The sequence below is a fragment of the Montipora foliosa genome, chromosome 1, assembly GCF_036669935.1.
Source record: "Montipora foliosa isolate CH-2021 chromosome 1, ASM3666993v2, whole genome shotgun sequence".
Lineage (NCBI taxonomy): Eukaryota > Metazoa > Cnidaria > Anthozoa > Scleractinia > Acroporidae > Montipora > Montipora foliosa.
In genome coordinates, this window is record NC_090869.1 from 49,505,485 (window position 1) to 49,521,316 (window position 15,832).

At 38.2% G+C, this 15,832-nt stretch overlaps 1 protein-coding gene across 1 annotated transcript; it reads right to left on the bottom strand.

Moving 5' to 3' along the window:
- Positions 1-1,016: 1,016 nt before the first annotated feature.
- LOC138000130 (forkhead box protein N4-like) lies at positions 1,017-9,811 on the bottom strand. Its single transcript, XM_068846310.1, has 4 exons — positions 9,160-9,811; positions 9,020-9,062; positions 4,691-4,877; positions 1,017-3,626 (listed from the first exon to the last, which is right to left on the bottom strand). Exons 1-4 carry the CDS (start codon positions 9,744-9,746, stop codon positions 3,220-3,222), a joined length of 1,224 nt encoding a protein of 407 aa, XP_068702411.1. The 5' UTR covers positions 9,747-9,811; the 3' UTR covers positions 1,017-3,219.
- Positions 9,812-15,832: the final 6,021 nt, after the last annotated feature.

Consider the following 15,832-nt stretch of genomic DNA (forward strand, 5'->3'; position numbering starts at 1 on the left):
ATTCTTTCCCACATCCTGCAAGTTAAGTGCACCCAAAGGCATTTTCATTTTTGCATTAATCTTTCCCCAATAGTCAGTTTTTGAGATGTCTTGTCTTTAACTTAGTGTGATCTTCATTTTCTCTTGGCATGATGCAATCTCTACAACTTTCACCCGAGCAAAAATTAAAGCAGTTTCCCACAAATCCTTTTTTCAAGGGCTTTTCAAGTGCCCTTGAAGTCCAAAATTACATTCCAGGGCTTTTCAAGCACTTCAAGGAGTAGCACGAACCCTGAACTACACTGTCTTTTTTTCGCTGGATGGTATCTTGTCTTACTCATTGACTTAAAGTGCTGAAGGAACTTCTTACTGAACTACCCTCCCAATTTTAAGTTCTTGAGGTTTGATTATCAGCAAAATATTAGTTATCAAAAGCTGACAAAAATTTTTTTTCGGAAAAGAACAGAGTTTGTTTATACATCCTTGTGAAATTTCAACTGTTTCAAAGGGGACAGTTTTTGAGTGGATTTAGTGGTTGTTAAACCAGAATCAGGTTTTAATTTTCATTGGGTGTGAAAGGAGGCAGTGTGGCCCAGTGGTTAGGGCGCTTGCCTTGAGATCCGGAGATTCCAGGTTCAAGACTGGCTCTGACCACTCGTTGAATTTGTTCCTAGTAGTCCCTGGTTCAACTTCTCAGCTGCACTTGTAAACAGCCAAATGGTTTGCCTCCGGCCAGTTAGGATTCTTCACAGTTGTAGTTGTTGTGATCTGTTGTTTCGTTGATTGTGTTTCATTGGCCCTGAAAAACCCCTATGGGAAGCGGTCAATTAAGTATGTATTGTATTGTATGGTATTGTATATCTCAATGGTATTCTGATTCTCAGACAGTCCAGATTGATTGCACAACCTGGACTACCTGAGAATCAGGCTAATATTTTGGAGGACTGTTTTGAATGTGTTGGGTTTATGCTAATGAGGCAAAATTTGCAATACCAAGATCTGATGCAGGTCTTTTAACGATAAGAATTCAGGAAAGATGAGATGTTAAAATCTTCTTTATTGGCAGCTGTGAAATTACTTTCACAAACTGTTTTTCAGCCAATAATGCTTTACATATTCCAGCAGTTTTTTAATCTGAAATAGTTGACTACCAAATGATGCTATTTACAACTGGTACATTAACCATTATATTATCTGAATTTATATCCACAGTGACTTTGAACTGTTTCATATATTTCATGTACAGCTCTAAAGAACTAAAAGGTTTAAAATAGGTCTTCTACTTCCTCAAAATTGTTAAAAATCACAGGAAATGTACGTTACAGGAAACAATATGAATATAAAAAAATTAAATTACTGGTTGTCTGTGGTCTCTATTTACAAATTTTGAATCTAAGGGCGCTTTCCTTTTGTCAGAACTGGCCGGCCAGACCCGTCAGTTTGCAAAGAAAATGCAACAATTTGAAGAACACTTGCATGGAGGAGTATATATCGTCCTCGAAGTGTGTTAATTTGAATATGTTGTAGAGTTACTCCTTCCAAATGACCGGTCTGGCCGGTCAGTTCTGTCAAATGGAAAGCGCTCTAAGAATCTATGTGTGAAGTGTGATGGAGTGAATGGCTATGTTACAAGCGATTAACTGATCTATGGTCTAGCAGGACTGGCTGAAGGAGCTGGACGTAAAGGGAGGCAGTAGAACTCATTGATAAGGGTACCAAGATGCAGCTGTCGTAGACTCCTTGTCTTTTCAAGAAGAACATATAAAGCCCTGCTATTCATTACTCCTTGATTCTAAGTAGCCTGCCAACAAATGCCAATTAATGTTCACCGAGAAACATCATTGTGAAATACTAGACATGTAGTTTACTTTACAACTTAGAACTGACTGAAGAGAGGAAATATTTGGAGACTAATTTTTCCAGACTTTACTACTATACGCTTAATGTATGGTCCCGAGGGAAACAGTTAATCTTGTTTTCCAGAGAGTCCTCATGTTTCCTGAGACAAAGTTGAGGGAAACATCAGGACTCAAGGGAAAACAAAACTAATTATTTTCCCGAGTGCTTTGTTATATGTTTAGACTTTTCCTGCAACAATCGCAGCAAAACATCCAGAGTGGGCAACAACTGGGGAATTGTATCCTGGTGGCATATTTGAATTTGATCAGGGCCATGTGACCAAGAATCAACCAATCACAGTGCTCGTTTTGTTTTTGCAAAAGTCTAGGTATATAACAATGTACCTTCAATGTGGGGCTTGCTCCTTAGATGACAGCGCTAGCCCTGCCACAATATAGTTACATTTTTCGTTTAAAAAAGCTTTGTACAGGCATTATGTTTCCCTGTATGTATACCCAGAGAATAAACTTTCAGGTTATTTCTTGACCTTATGTTTGGATTGCTGAGCAGCATTTACAGTTCCGTAGCAAGTTTGTCATGAAAAAATAAGCGTCAAGTGTAAATGAAGCTCAACCATTATAAGATTAAATAAAGTACAGAACATAAAGATGGACAACAGATACCTTATATATTAAATGTTTATCCAAGTACACAGTTGCATAACTTTTTACAACGGTTGACAAGAAGGCTTAGTGTTAAAATGATGCAAACTTTGAGTTCACAAAAAAATCGTTATTAAGCCCCCTTAATAATACACCATTCCCTTAAAACTACTACAGCACTTTTCACAGGCTTAAAAGGAAACAATTCACCAATAACCACCACAAGGCCTTCAAGTTGCACCAAATATTTGAACCCCGAAGTGTTGCAGTCTTATGCTTGGATTATTTTGAAAGCCACACAATTGCTTTTTGACCATTTTTTGTTTGACTTTGTCATCAACTGCTATCCACAGTGAGGTTTATAAAAATAGCCTAAAAACTCAGGATCATTTTTAAGAGAAATGAAATATTTAATATTGATATTGTCACCAATAACATGGAAAGGCTCATCTCAAGGATTTAATTGCTGAAGTGTAAAAATTGGAAGGTTCTTCTCTTCACCTGTGAAAATAGTTGCAGTGGAAAAACCATCACATCACAGTGGCTGACAGCACTGTAAGTCAACACTTGTGCTACTGTAACTCCCAAGCCAAATAAATCTTGTACCACTGCTAGTACAATTTGTTAAAAACAACTTGACCTTATTACAAGGCTCGTACCTTGAATTACAATCACAATTTCTTTCTGTACACCAAAGAATTTTTTACTATTTTCTAGCTAAGAATGAATACTCTGTTAATCAAAAGCCTACATTGATGTGTTGTTGTGGTTGCAAGCTATAGTAATGTGAAATGTAAGGAGCAGAGATGTCAAAATCTTGGCCGTCACTATTGACAAAGTAGTGTGTTGAGTTTTCCATTTCCACAGTAGTGGTGATGGGGTCACAACCGTTTATTCCATTTATGTGCTGTGTCGAGATTGGCAAGCTGGTACAAGTACTAAGTGTTGGATCGATTGGTAGATCAGTGCTTTGAGAAATAATGTCATCCCAGTCAAGGACTTCATTGTGTTGAATTTCCTGGATTAGGTCATTGCCAAAAAGTTCCTTGGCAGCATCTGCTGCAGCTCTGTCCTCACAGTTTTCTGTTTGGGTCATTATTTGCTCTGGAGAATTGTCTAAATCATCGCTTGAAATACTAAGCTCATCTACGATAAAATGACAAGAAAACACTTCATTCAGAATTATTTTTTTTGTGATGGGTAGCAATGGGAATTTCTGTACCATTAATGAAATTTGAATCTACTGTTTTTGTAATTAAAACACCTTTTCTAGACCCTTCCTTCCCTGAACTTGCCTCCATTGATGACTAAAAATCAACTGGCATTTGACAGAGCAAAATCTTGTCACTTTTAGGAAGAAAAGGGTTCATAGTTGCTCCATTTTCAATAATTAAAGTCGAAATTCCTGAGTATGGGCATTTTCCTTAAAGTGTATTGAGCTTTATTTCCCTGAACAAAATGTGAAGATGAAGTTCTATTGGTTATATGCGTGACTTGGGAAACGTACCCTTAATTCTGAGCAGCAACTAGAGGTCCAAATTAATTACTAAACAATGAAACAGCGAAACAAAGCACCAAAACACCATGTATGACCCCACCCTACATTGAATACTAACCGACAAAGGTTGGATTTGAGATTAAACATCGTTTTAGGCCTAAGAAGTTATTGCTCCTAATCTCAGTCTTAATCTGAATCCTAATTTTAATTTCAATGAATTAGGAGCAATAGCATTGTAGGCCTAATTAGGCCTACAATGATATTTAATCTCAAATCCAACCTTTGTAGGTTAGTATAATTCAATGTATTGTGGGCTCATACATGGTGTTTTATAGTGTTTCGTTTCGGTGTTTCATGGTTTAGTAATGCCAGCAACTAGAATCGTGAAATCCCTCTGTTGAGTGGTATCTTTATCCTTTTGTTAAATATTGACAAAATTCCCGTGCCTATGTCATCAATTTACCACCAGAACAAGGGTAAGTGGGTGTTAGTGAAAACAAACCAATTGCTTCCTTCGTGATCACCTAACCTTCCATACTGGAAATTATGATTATTTTGTTGTTGACATTTACATACTGTTTCTAAGTTACATGTAAGTGTTTCAATGTTTTCAACACAAAGCAATCAAAAATTGCTTTGTTTATTAATTTTTTCTTGTCATTTTCGATTATGATAATTATGATATTATCTTAATGACAAATTTCACACACACCTGGATTTGCCATACTAGCCCTGATTGCTTCAGCATGTTTCTTTTTCCACTTTCTGATCTCTTTGTCCATTTGTTCACGCCTCTCAGGTTTAAGCGACCATAGACATCCCTTCCTCTGGGATGCACCTTGTGGTCTTTCTAACTTGCAGAATGCCTTGTTCAATGATAAGTTGTGTCTGACTGAGTTCTATGACGTAATAAAAAAGTAACAATAATATTGAACCATTAAAAGCAATATTATTGCAGAATATAATCTGACAAGTAATGGAAAGGAAAGGGTGTGGTTCTATCTAGTATGCCCCTTATGGAGGAATTAAAGGCAGTGGTACAGCAAAACAATGGCTATGTGTCTATTCCTTCTAAAAAAGGAATATTCCACTTTTTCCCTATTTGGTACAAATTAAAACAGTATTTAGTCTGGTTGGTTGGTGAATTTGGTAAATTGCTTACCATTATGCCTTGGTCATCCCAACCTGAATTTTCCAGTAAAATTAATGATAAGCATTCCTGGTTATATTCATCCAGAAAGTGCCTCCTTCAAGGTGTATAATACTTAATCTCATCTCACAATCCTTTCAATCAAAATTGTTTAATCAGAGGCTTTTGATGGGGATGATGAGGGAAGGGCAAGCAGATTTAATAGACCACATTTCAGTAGGATACAGAGCCACACCCCATCGCCCATCGGATGCTTATTGCAAAAACATTGCTTCACAACCTTAAAGGTAAAAAGAGTAAAGTCTGCTTACAAGCCAACTGGCCCATTAGGCCAGAGCTTATCCTGGCTCCTGTAGCATGAAGTGACTAGGAGTATTTCTACCCTCCTCCCCCCCCCCCCCTAGATGGGATGCCAGTCCATCGCATGGTTACCCCTGGCATTAAATTCGCCAGTACCAAGTTATGTACCTAGCTGGAGAGAGGCACCCTGAGAGTAAAGTGTCTTGCCCAAGAACACAACACAGTAGGAGCCGTTACACCAGACCTCTTGCCCATGGGGAACCTTGGGGTTACGGCTTGGGTTGGGTTTACCCTGGGTTATGATCGACTCTCCATTTGCGGTTACACACTTGTAAATTACCCAAGGGGAAGGTAAGCGTTGGCCTGTTTTGGTGGGAAACTTACCTTTAAGATAAGACAAGATGAGATTTATTAGTTTTTCCACTAAATGGTTTTTGAAAAACTAATTACAATACAAAATACATTAAAATTAAGGATCTAAAAAAAAGTAAACATCGAAGATCTACATCTGAATGACAAACTTTTCTTTGGCTTATTTTCGGTAATTGTCATGATCGGTGCTTCTCTTAAACTGTCCACCTCAATTAAGTTCAGCGATTCATCGCTTCATTTTAAGAAGGCAACAAAGACGTCGACTTCAGTTACGCTTTCTCTAGTCCTTGCAACTCTCCAATTTATAATTTAGACGTCGACTTGCTGCTGGCCAGAAAAGGCGTGCTTGGGTATTTCCACGTCCGCAGTTGTTTACGCAGTTCATCACAGCATGTATTTTCCTCACGTTCGGCAATCTTGTGATTGGTTGAGCCGCTTTAGGGTTTTGTTAACCATAAGACTTACATCTGGAACTGTCATGGCAATTCTTTTGTTCTTTTTGACGTATCCATGGAAATTTCCCACAGGAAATTTCCCTTAGGGCAGATCGGTCACACATAAAAAATTGCTTCCCCGTGCGAAAAAGCCACTTACCCAAGGGCAAAATGGCTAGTGTAACCGCAGCTAATGTCCCCAGCCAGGACCCGAACCTGGACCACTCAATCTGGAGTAGAGCACACTAACCATGAGGCCACCATGCCTCCCACCGCTTCACAACCTTAGTGGCAGAAAACTACCGTACATACTTAGATGCAAAGTTCACAATCTACAGCTCAATCATTTCCAAAGTCATCAATGGTACAGTAATTTTATGACATGAAATCGGAAAGATTTTGTTTTGTATTTATTACAAAAATTTCCATTGACTGATGTTTTTTTTCTGGTATGATAATATCAATATACATCTTCCTAATACTCACAGTAAATTTAAAAAGAAAATATTATTAACAGAGTAACTCGGTGAGGAAATTATTGTTATTGACACAGAATATTTTCTGTTTTACTATTAGACAATAGGAAAAAAATCAGTTGCAGACCCTGATGAAGAAATTTTGTTTTACTTTACCTCAGGAACTTTTATTTTCATTTACAAATTAACATTCATAATTAGTTGTGCGCAACTTTCGTTTAGGTCCCACAAATCACAGTGATGTATCTGCGAAAGGGTGGTTTAGAAGGCTTTTAAATAATTGATGTCAACTTGAAGGTAGATTAAATTCCTTAGTTGAGAAAAATTGAAGTATTATCAGTATTTCAAGGTTTGCCACTTAAAAGAAAATAAATTGCCATATTACATCTCTATCAATTTAGAGTGGTTAACTCTTTAGTGGGAAAATAGAATGAAAACAGGGACTGCTTTCTGAACTTTGTATTGGAAATAATTATATGACTGGTATAGAGAACCTATAAAAAACCCATTCATAGTGTACTGCTACCAGCATAATTTTTTCTCAAAAAGTGTTTGGCAGTTGGGACAAATTTGGTGAAAGAAAGGGTATTATCAGTATAAACTAGACAAATCAAAAAAGTATTCTTTCCTGTGTTTCTTTTCAAAACAAATTCGACTAAAGTAAATAAATCATTTTGAACAAAAGAAAAGGAGAAATACATTGAAATTAATCATGTCAAAAAATCTACTTTAGAAATGTCACCATCAAATGTACCACAATTCTTTGAGCTTGGAAATTTTAAGTTGACTTTTATGTGTCTTAGAAAAGAACGAAAAATTAGTAAGGTGAAAAGCAGGAAATTATTTCTTTGCATTACCCATAGAAATTTAGATAAATTTGTATAATTCAACCTGAAAAGAACCCAAAAAAATCTGTAACTCGCAACTTAAATTATGCCGTAGCAACACACAAATGAGAAACCAGTTTAGTCATTTAATCACGTCGACAGAACCTTTTTTTTCTCTTGCCTTAAAGATTCAGAAAAAGGAAAAAAATATGCAGCTACTTGTGTGCAATATGGACCTTAATTAGAATGACATCAATTATTCAAAATATCAACCACCTGTTGTAGGAAGAGAAACCTACAGGAAGAAATAAAACTTTCCCGTAAAAATAACATTATTTCCTTTTTATGTTCATTGTCTGTATTGGTCTCTAACTTGTCGAATCTGTGGAATTATACACATCGGCAAATCGAGGAAAAGTTTGGGAATCTTCTCGTAGCAACTGATATAAAAATTTCAGGTGTAGCTTTGTTGTCGCATTAATCGATATCGTAACTTTGATGTGGCATTGAGACCTACAATTTGTATTTCAAAGCTCAAAGTCAGTTTTTGACAAAAAAAAATATTATGGCAGGCCACTCTCGAACCGAGCGATTTAAAGAATTCATACGGAGTTGTCAAAACGACCTCTGAGAAATTCCGACCCCACCCTAAGTATTTTGCTGTTCGTTTTAAGAAAATCTTTGGAGCCATCTCTATAAGCGTTTATTGATGTTTTTTCGAACTAGAATTTGAAACTCGTATTTAGGTTTTTTATTTATCGTAATTATCCCAGTGCAACGATTCGAAATTAGCGATTACGTTTGACTGCACGTCTTATACGCAAAATCAGTTCGCGATTTATCTCCCAGATGCTACTTCTAAATCTTTGGCTCGATGATTCGTCAAACACCTTACAACGGTACCTTGATTCATTGTATTTTTAAATTAATCAAGGAAACAGAACACATGATCGTTCGAACGAAATATTTGTCCTGTCGTTGCTTTCAGTACCTCTTATTCGGCTAACATCGAAGCCATTGTGTTACATCCGATTACGAATATAGCCAAATGTCATGAAAGGGAATGAAAAGCAATGAAAAAACCTCCGGTCATGATATGTACCTGATTCCCACTTTGCGGCAAGAAACGTTCTCTAAAAAAATTTAATCTCCGAAAAAGTAAGCAAGCTCGTGAAATTCTGCAAGGATTCGAACTGCTCTCAGCTGGCCAGAACCCAGCCATTGTAATGCAGCGAGGAAACCATAGTTCAGGAAACCGTTGATAAGAAAACAAAAAAGTTTTTGGAAATGTCTTCAAAGCTTCCGAAGATTTTATCAATCGAACGAAACGTGTCGCAAGAATGGCAAATTTTTCCTTTAAATCTCCAACAACACTGAGACTTCACCAAGAAAAGCCCAAACCGTTAGAAAAGGGGTATATTTAAATTCAAACTTCACCAGTCATGCGAACAACTGATTCGATTACTAAATTTTTTCGCTTACCTTCCAGCCATCCGGAGCAGTCTTAAAATAAGGGAACTTTCCCCTGCAAAACGCAAAGAAAAGCAACATTTTTAACCTCCAGTTACGCTCCAAATGCAACCTGATGGCAAGATTCGATTTCAGCGCCAATTGCAACTTACATCATGAACTTGTAAATTTCACTGACGGGGAGTGTGCCTGAATCGCTGTTCTTCAAGGCCATCGCAATGAGACAGGAGTAAGAAAACAGCGGCTTAGGATAGGCTTTGTCTTGTGATTTTAAGCTGCCTTTGATGCCGTTTTTAGGTCTATGATGCGACGATTTCGGTTTAGTTTCCCCTGCACGTGCCTGCAGAATCTGCGGAGTTGCAACAGACGTTACGTTCACTTGCGTGTGGGACAAGGGAACTTGTTGCTGATTCGGCCACTGGACAGGTAACGCAGTATTTGGATCAACCATGACCTGCTTCTCGCTTGATGCGTTTTTCTCCATCGGTATACTAACGCTTTGTAGCCACTGCAAATTCGTCAAGTCCCCTACAGGCGTACAATCCGACCTCAGCCTTTCTTGTTTCATCGACATCATGAGTTGCTGTGTGTCATGAAATATACTGCTCTCGTGCAATTGAAAAAAGGGATCGTTCAAATTGAAGTCCATTTCATGGCTATCGCACTCCACCATCTCTTGCAGTGATAGCGAATCAGGTGTATCGTAAAAAGTCAGCCCTTGAGGACTGCTGTTCATCATTTTGGAATAACTAGTTGTGATATTTTACTGAGCAAATGACGAGAACATAGGTTTTATTCGAAGTGAATCAGTTACTGGCTATTTGGATCGAACCTTTCATCGACGCTGATTGGCTAACAAATGGCGGTCTAGCCTTTGATTGGTCGCCACGAATAACAACCCCCAGGGCTTAATCCATATAAGGCCAAGTTACTACTTTCGGGACTTACATCTATCATACAAATTCTTTCTGCATGATCTGTCCAACCACCAGTAATTCTTCCCACTTAAAAGAGTTAACGAACCACCACAACCTCTGTCGATACCTGAACTGCTATCCAGTCAACGCGATTGAAATTTTACGCACGATTCTGCGGTAATTCCATCGATTTTAGAGCACACAATTCACGGAAATCCGTGTTTATTCATGCGAATCGACAATACTTATTCATTGTGGTTGAAGAGCTGACAATGGATGACCCCACCCCACGTTTTCGTTCGCGCCTCTGGTAATTTGCATAAAGACGACAGTTCAAAAAAATATGCAAAGCAAATAAAAATTTTAAAAGAACTCGTCATCCACCTCCGCTTTGGATGAATCATCAGTGAAATCCCAGGTCTTTGTGTTTTTTTTAATTCTTTTTGCAAGTACAAAACAACAAGCAACATTTTTGCGAGGATAATTTCTGTCTGCTCGCTACTCTGCGCGTAAACAACGAGTGATGGAAAAGAGTGCGGTTTCCTTCGCTAAAAGCGGTATCGTCAGTTTTCGGAATTTACGTCTAAAAAGAAGGCGGTCGGCGGTTTCGAATAAAGTCGCAATATATTTATTTGCGTTTTTATGCGTTTATTTATTTTAAATCTCGAGACCGACGTGAGCGTTTTCTTCCAAAACCCTTTGGGAAAAACGATTTTTTTCTTCGTGACCATGTCTACAAATTAGGGAGCAGGGAATCAATGAAAAGAAGTGTGTTCCTTTCAGATGGCGCTTGTCTTGGAATAAATAAACGCGATCGGGGGCCCCTGGGCCTTTATGTCAATGCCAGGTTTATAATACCTTACTCGTGTGTTCAAAAATAAACCGCAACAAAAGCGAAGACACAATACCTCGAGCCAAAACTGGACAAAAATTCAGACCTCTACGAATCTGAGTGTTCTGTGAAACAGACGCTCAATTTGACAGTAAGCCTTTGATTATGAAAAATTCAATTTAGTTTTCCTTTCAGAGGCTAAAAAGTTGCGTACGTTTTTCTCTTTCCCAACGAATTTTCGACTGTGTCGTCTCCAGGCCAAAGTCCACGATCAACAGGTGTTTTTTCAAATCTTCCATATATCTTATTGCGATAACTTTGGACCAATATGCCAGTACACTTTCATTGTCTCAGACAGACTCTTCGACGTTTCGAAGAACTGAATTTATCATCTAATCTCAACCTGCAAGCTAAATGTTATTCATATACAGAATAGCTCGATAAAACTTCTCTTTGCCGGTCGAATAGGTAATAATTATTAAATATCGAAAAAAGGTAATGTGAATATCCGTAGCTTGTTCTGGGGCAGTATTCGTGTCATGGAGTTGCTTTTTCCCTCTCCTAATTCTTATCCATTAATTTATTCTACCAACAAGGTCTCCGTACTGTACTATAGCGATTCAATTTTTTAAATTATTATTTTAAGCTACACTAGCTGCGGTGGCAAAGAAATAATAAACATAAAAACCGAAAATTGGCAATGTTCCTAATTTTGACTTCGGCCTCCATTATTTTGCTGGTACCTTTCGCCAAGCAATACATTTTCTAAATTTTCAGGTTCTTATGGCACCCTGGCGATTTCCTCTGAAATGTCTTGTTAGAGAGCTGTTTCGAGAAATTAACCGCGAATACGTACGTTGGAAGGTGAGACTCGATGTATTGTTGCTTGCAACGATCACGAAAAAAACAAGGAAACGTTTCTTTAAGACATCGGATACAGAAAGAGAAATAACCGGATCGGCTCCCAGCAGCGTACAAATTACCCCACGATATACCTGTAGATATCCCATTCTCAAGCCAGCTAGGGTGTTAATAAATTATATAAGAGCTGTTGATCAAAACCTGTTGAATACTGGAGAATTATTCATTACGGAACCAAAGGACTCGATGGATTCAACAGGTGATTTTCGAGCAGGTGGTACGTCGTGTTAATTGGGTTTCCTGATTCCGCTTAAGTTGCGCTCTGGCGATTGAAGCCACAATATTCATTACCTCGTTTCAGTTAGTTGTCCGGCAGGGCATTCATTTCACGAAACGCGATGGTTTCGTAACTGCGTCAGTATATATCTCACAGTTCGCCTGTCGCTTAAGTTCAAGGGAGAAAGATATCGTTGACAAAGTATTTAATATTCTGTTTTTCCTTTTCGATAACCTTCAAGTTTTTTATTGCACAAGTTGTTGGTTTGTTGACTAAGAGTTCTGACGTTTTCCTGCGCCCATCGATCTTGAATAAACAAGTTTTTTTAATTGACCAGACATCCGTTTTCGTGATGTTGTCAAGCTTTAAACATATTATACCTTTCTCGACCGAATGCCGGTAAATTCTTGTTCTCTGTCAACAAAATTGTCGTTTTTACCATGATAAATTAGTCATCATGCCGCTGATTACTTTTAGGTGGGAGGATAGATCCACAGTAAGAAGCAAAAGAGGTTTTAACATCTCGCAGACCCATACACTCACACAGTCATAGATCCCTCTCATAATGGGCGCATTGGACAAACTCATTAGAAAGCAAATATTGAATTTTTTAAAGCTACATTTGGCTCATGCAGTTGGCTGTCCATCCAAAGAAAAACCGGTGTAACGAGACTCAACAGTTTTGGGCAACAGGAAACGCAGGATGATATGTAATAAAAAGTACGTTTTGTCTAACCAACGGTGATATCCGTTGAAGGAAAATTACGCACGTTTTATTTCAAGTCTTGTACCATTTTTCTTGTGCTATGGAGGTTTGCGTTAAACTAAGTCTGGACAACAGCATTATTGAGGCGACAAAGTTGATTGCAGTACACTTGTATAGTTCACTGACAAAAAAACTTCAACAACGATATAACGACGCGAGAGAGTTTGGATCACTACATAAAAATTCCTTTGGTGTTGGCTGGGGGACACCAATCGCTTACTCAATGCGTTTCGACAAAACGCGCACATTCTTTTTGCATTGCATTGTCAAATTGCTATCCTATGGCTAAAATGGTGATCAATATTGAAACAAAATCGCTTACATAAAAATAGTTGTGGATTCTCTAGTGGACAGGTAAGGATGGAGCTTTTGACTTTTCATTTCCATAGCAAGAGGTTCATTTTTCCATTTTTTTTTTGGTTTTTTTTTTTTGGTTTTCATCTTCAACAAATTACAGTTACAGCGGCTATCAGTAACACGCGCCCCTCAACGGTAATTTTTCATATTCAAAAATAAAATTTAGGTGGACGTCAATCAAATGTTTTCATGACGAATTCAACTGCCGCTAAGAGAACAGAATTATCGTCATTGAAACACTTGATTGACGTCCAAATAAATTTTACGTTCGAAATATGAAAAATAGTCGTTGAGGGGCGCGTGTAACTGAACCGCTGTAAACTGAACCGACGCTTTAGTCTGCCGGTGATGCAGCCTACGATAAACAAACCGCGCCGATAAACAGCCCTTTTGGCGGCTACGCTTCGGCAAAGGGTTAGCTCTACTCAACCAGTGGCACAGTTTCGGATTAAGACACTCCTTTGCAAGTTTAACTTTCTGTGTTACGGTAAACAGTAAACTTCGATCTTTCTTAAGCCAAAGACAAGGTCGAATTGGAGTTAAGCGTTCAACTGAATTTGATTTCGGTGTTTTTTTTCACTCTGGAGCTTTACAAGTGCACGTGTACATTAATGAATCAATCACGTGTGCCACTCACATGAAGCAACTGCTAAAGATCTTTTATATTCGGGCCTAGGAAAAAAAAAACTCTTAAAGTTTCCCAAATTGGCAATTTCCTTTTTTCAGTGGCATCCAATCACATCTTAGGGTTGCGTTTCTTTGGGATGATCCGAAAAAGATCATTGATCCAAGATCACTTGGATCCATCACATGCAGTGCATCAAAGCGATGAATTCACTCTGCGAAAGGAGTCTTCGGTTCTTTGATGCACCAGGATCCAAGTAATCCTGGATCAAGATCCTTTTTCGGATTATCCCAAAGAAACGCAAGTCTGTGAACTTGCCGTCCGTACGTCCGTCTGGGATCATAAAACTAAGGTCCTGGTTCGGAGGACGTGAAGAGTAGTTACCTGAGCAACGATTCCCCGGTAAGGGGAAGTGATCCTCACATTTATCTGGACAATTTTTAAACAATTGTCTCTTATAAATACCTGAAAAACTCAGGCAGCTTCAACGGGATTCGACTATGACCTCTGCGATGCTGGTAAAATGCTCTACACTTGGTTGGAAGGAGGGTATTTTGTTGGGCCAGAGAATTGCCTCTTAATTGGTTGGGCTTATGTGTTACCATAAGAAAAACTGCATAAGTTGTCCAGATAAGTGAGAGGATCACTCTCCCCTTGGGTCTATAACCCGCACTTCACATATTTAACAATGATTGGACGAGGTTGAGCAAAATATCGTGATTTGTCAGTGGCGAGCAGAGCAATTATTTGCCGAAGCCAAAGGGCTGAGGTAAATAATTGATCTGCGAGACACTGACAAATCACGATATTTTGCGATAACCGAGTTCAATAATTATTTTATCATTCGATGACTGAGTTAACTTTCTTTTTCACAATTCCCAACAATTAAATCTTTTTCTGAAAGCTCAGGAAAGCGAACTGCCCTTCACACAAGAGCGTGGTTTCAATTACGCCATGAGAAGAAATTATTTGCAGCAACACTTATTTTTAGACAGTAGTTTGCAGGTCACTTGGTGGGCTCTCGGCCAATGAAAAGGAAGAAAAAATCAATCGAATATAAATTCATTTATTTCAATGATATTTCCGCAACAACACATTGCCCGGATTATCAATATAGTGATGCGCACGCATTCAATTTGTTACGTGAGCATGAACCATAATATTTAACAATAGAGCCGCGTAGCCCGGCTACGCAAGTAGCTTAGCCAATCAAAATGCAGCATTTGCATTAGTTCCACTAGTTGGGTGATACTAAAGAGCTAGCCAAGCCAGCCTAAAAGCGGAGCTCCCGGGTTGTTTATTCTTACTGGCTGTAGGATTAGTGAAACTAAAAGGTTTGGTATTGTCCGCGTTTTGATGTTTCCAGTTACTGCTTAATTAAATCATTTTCTCTCTGCCTAACTATTGAATTCCATGGAAAAATTTCACGCTGAAAAAACAATATCGCATGAATCACGAAGCGATGAAAACAGTTAGGCAAACAGAGTAAAAAACCTTGTGTTCGCTGGCATTTTAAAGCTAAAAAACAAACAAAACAAACAAATCAATTATCTTTATGTCCAAAAAGAGTACAGATGATTGTTATTTTAATTGCAGTTGGGAATAAAATTCGATTTTCATTCCTGAACAAAGAAACAAAAACAATTAAACAATTTACAAAAAATATGCATCCACTTGATATAACTCATCCGTAAAAAATAACGGTTTAGTGTCCAAGAAAGGAATTTGTGCAGTAATTTATTCCACCAAGTTTGAGCTATTACTGATATAAGTTTTGTCGTTCTCGTTTTCTTTCTCTCTTCTATCGTTTCTTCTCTTGTGTCATAGGCCGTCCAGGCATCGTGCAAACGTATCAGATTCAAAATTAGGACTTATGCCAAAAGTTGCAATAAGGCAGAGCAAAAATGGACACTTACGCTTTAAGTTTATATCCCTCCAATGCTTGACTTGAAAACTATGTAGCCACCAGTGTGTTCTATCACAGCTATATTTTGTCAAACAGGATTGAAACCCGCCAAAAATGCAGGAAAAAAAATTTTCCAAACCGTTTTTACCTGAACACGAAAAGCATCGAGTTAAGTGCTTAAGTAGACTGCTAAGAGCTCTTGTTCACGTAGTGAACTAGGGAGCTTAAGCACGCGCATTTTTGAGATGCGGACGGCAACCGGAAGAAAACATTTCTCGTACCAG

Excerpts from the sequence above, each read along its gene's own strand:
- LOC138000130 (XM_068846310.1), bottom strand. The coding sequence starts at position 9,746 with ATGATGAACAGCAGTCCTCAAGGGCTGACTTTTTACGATACACCTGAT. Across the intron at positions 9,063-9,159 it reads GAAATTTACAAGTTCATGAT|GGGAAAGTTCCCTTATTTTA; the intron begins GTAAGTTGCAAT and ends TGCGTTTTGCAG. Across the intron at positions 4,878-9,019 it reads CTGCTCCGGATGGCTGGAAG|AACTCAGTCAGACACAACTT; the intron begins GTAAGCGAAAAA and ends ATTACGTCATAG.